This window comes from Thermobia domestica, chromosome 16, assembly GCF_964235325.1.
Source record: "Thermobia domestica chromosome 16, izTheDome1.hap1.1, whole genome shotgun sequence".
Taxonomy (NCBI): domain Eukaryota; kingdom Metazoa; phylum Arthropoda; class Insecta; order Zygentoma; family Lepismatidae; genus Thermobia; species Thermobia domestica.
The window spans coordinates 176,991,472-176,994,359 of NC_137469.1; the positions used below are offsets into that span (position 1 = coordinate 176,991,472).

Consider the following 2,888-nt stretch of genomic DNA (forward strand, 5'->3'; position numbering starts at 1 on the left):
AATAAACCAGTGGTTCCCTACTGGAGTGTCGCGCGATCCTGTATAGGTGTCGCGAGACTTTAGAATTTAAAAATCATAAAGCATTTAAAAATGAATTAAAATCTATCTTAAGACAGATGGACCATGTCTAAACTACTGCTTAGCTAAAGGTGGTAAGTTCCGGAATTGTTAAATTGTGATATAATATAGTTTTGTTGTTCGGCGGTCCGGATACATTCAGGTATCCTATTCACTGTTATGCATTCAATTAGTGTCTGAAGCATTGAATTTGGTATGCCCAGGAATAAAAAAATTCTAGTTATTAATGGTTGGTGTCAACCTGTCACCATTGATCTGTATAAAGAACCTAAGATCGTTTTAATCGAATGTAAGTGGTAGAAACAGTGTTTCGGAAACTATTGTCCACTGAACTTTTCTACCAGCTGTGTACGCGAAATTTGTTCTCTCAAGCATCCCCGTGGCGCAACACACATTTATTGTTTGGCGAGAATCTGTTTACAGGTCTTCAATATAATCTTCCTGCTTGCAATGATGGAATCCCAACGTTCGAGTAGCTTCTGTATTTCATTAGGAACGCCATCTTCGTAAAACTGGCGAATGGTTTGTGTAACAGTTGCAGAAAGCTCCTCCAGACATGGAAATCGAAGTCCACGCATACGTTATTTCAACATTGGGAACAGGTCGTCGTCTGGTGGACTCATGTCCGGACTGTAGGAAGCATGAGGTAAGATTTCACAAACGTATTTACGAAGTTTTATCGGTATGCACATCATTATCGGTGTGCGGGCGAGCGTTGTCGTGGAGAATCAACGCACCCGCCCTGAGCAATTATGGTCAGGTTTTGCGCATTTTCCTGCAAAATTTTATCAGAAATTCACAATAATATGTTGTTGTTCCACTTCCTCCACATGGAACTTTGTCCAATATGATAATTCTTTGGTGATCTTAAGCAAAAATAATCATTTGCTTAACTTTTGATTGAGATCATCGACAATATTTTGGTCTTGGAGAAGATGAGCTCTCCACTTGTTGGATTATGGTTTGGATTATGAACTCCGGCTAAAAGTCTCTATTCTACATTTCATCAATAGCAGTAATACGACGCAGAAAATCTTCACCTTCAACATTGAATCTTTGGTTCAGCATCGTTGCATTATCCAGACATGTCTGCTCCTGTTCAGCAGTCAAGAAGTGGTGGACCCATCGGGCAGAAATTTTTCTTTTCTGTAAATCACTAGTCACAATTCGGGAAACTGAAGGAGATGGGATCCCCGTGATGTCATAAAGTTCCTCACATGTTACACGGCGATCTTGTTCAAGTGTACCTGCCAGGAGTTGCACACTTCTTTCATCGGTTGATGACTTCGGTCTTCCTGGTTTTACATCATCCTTTATGCTCACATGATCACTCCGAAAGCGAGTATCCCAACGAGAAACTGTACTACGGTCAACTGTTGCCTCACCACAAACTTCACATAAGGCACTGTGAATTTCTGTGGGGCTTTTGCCACGTAAAGTTTCATTCTTTATGTACGACCTCTGATCTTCAATCGACGTATTAGCCGAAACACCTGCTGCTTCCATTATCAACACTTGTCACAGACAAATTGTGTTCACTAGAGAGCAAACAAGCATACATTCTACTGCCTCAAGATCTCAGCTTTAACTGATGAAATGTTTACCTCGATTGCATCATCCACCCCGCAGTAGGCCTATTCCCATTGAGTGCACTATTTATGAAATGATCCTTGTATATGACACACAAACACTGTTAAGATGCTGAGTATAATATGTTGCTTAGACTCGATGAGAAAATTGCAACTGTAGATGATTTTGTTCTCTTCTTTATTAGACCTCTTTCATCTAAATGAGAAAGGATACACTGGAATTCAAATTTGCTCTGTGCAATACGCAGCTTAGATAAAAATTACGCTGAAGAAATTCCAAATGCGGTTTTGTTTCCGTATGTTTCAGAAGGGAGCGTAAAATTGTACTGTGACTGAGTGGTAAAGCGCTCATCTCTGGCGCGTGAGGTCCGTGGTTTGATTCCCTGCTACGTAATTTTCAGGTGGACAACATCGTTTCATGGGTTTTCTCGAGGAACTCTCGTTTCCTCTCACCTTATCATTTAACTGAATCTTTCAGAATCATTCACTTGCTTTAATCAACGTCTTCGTTAGGCTAAAATGCATTATCATCAATTTTCATTTCATTTCAATAAAAATGCTTTTCCTCATTTTCTGGTTAGCTCAAAACATGAGGGGATGAGGCTATTATACAACATTCTTTTGTATATACATTGTGTAACTGATTTCCTTAAATTTGATATCGGATTGACCTTTTCTGCCACTACCCTGTGAGAAGTTATATTCGTTCAAAGGTTGTCTTTCTGTACTGCCTAATCCTGTTCTGTCTAAGCTTTTGAAATAGGGATATTTAGATTTTAGCCAAATTTAATTGTTATTATTCAACAATTGCAGTTGTTTCAATTGTATATTTTTGTACATCATTTCAGCGTCGTTGAAATTAAGTAAATCAATAATCATAGGCCAACTTTATTTTATTACATGTATATTTACATAATCCCTACTTGCTGTCTACAATTTCACAGACGTTTGTTTGTTCGCTGTATACATAGCTTCAGGATGCTTGTGTTTAATTGTAGTTTTCTGTATAAACTAGAAATAAATCTACAAGACTTATGAGAGGAAATTATAATAATAAGTAAGGCGATGTATATGGGAAAAGTATATTATATATATATATATCAAAACAGGTTAATATTACTTTTAATTTTAAACCAGTCCATATTATCTGTAATGTTCCTTCATCGGAAGTATTTTTTTAAACTTTATTTCTAATATTGTGTTAGAAGCTTGGAACTAAAA

At 37.5% G+C, this 2,888-nt stretch overlaps 1 protein-coding gene across 1 annotated transcript; it reads right to left on the reverse strand.

Moving 5' to 3' along the window:
• Window positions 1–1,074: 1,074 nt before the first annotated feature.
• On the reverse strand, window positions 1,075–1,584 carry LOC145672692 (protein GVQW3-like). The gene has a single exon (XM_081741859.1). The coding sequence runs from the start codon at window positions 1,582–1,584 to the stop codon at window positions 1,075–1,077; it is 510 nt and encodes a 169-aa protein (XP_081597985.1).
• Between the last annotated feature and the right edge of the window lie 1,304 nt (window positions 1,585–2,888).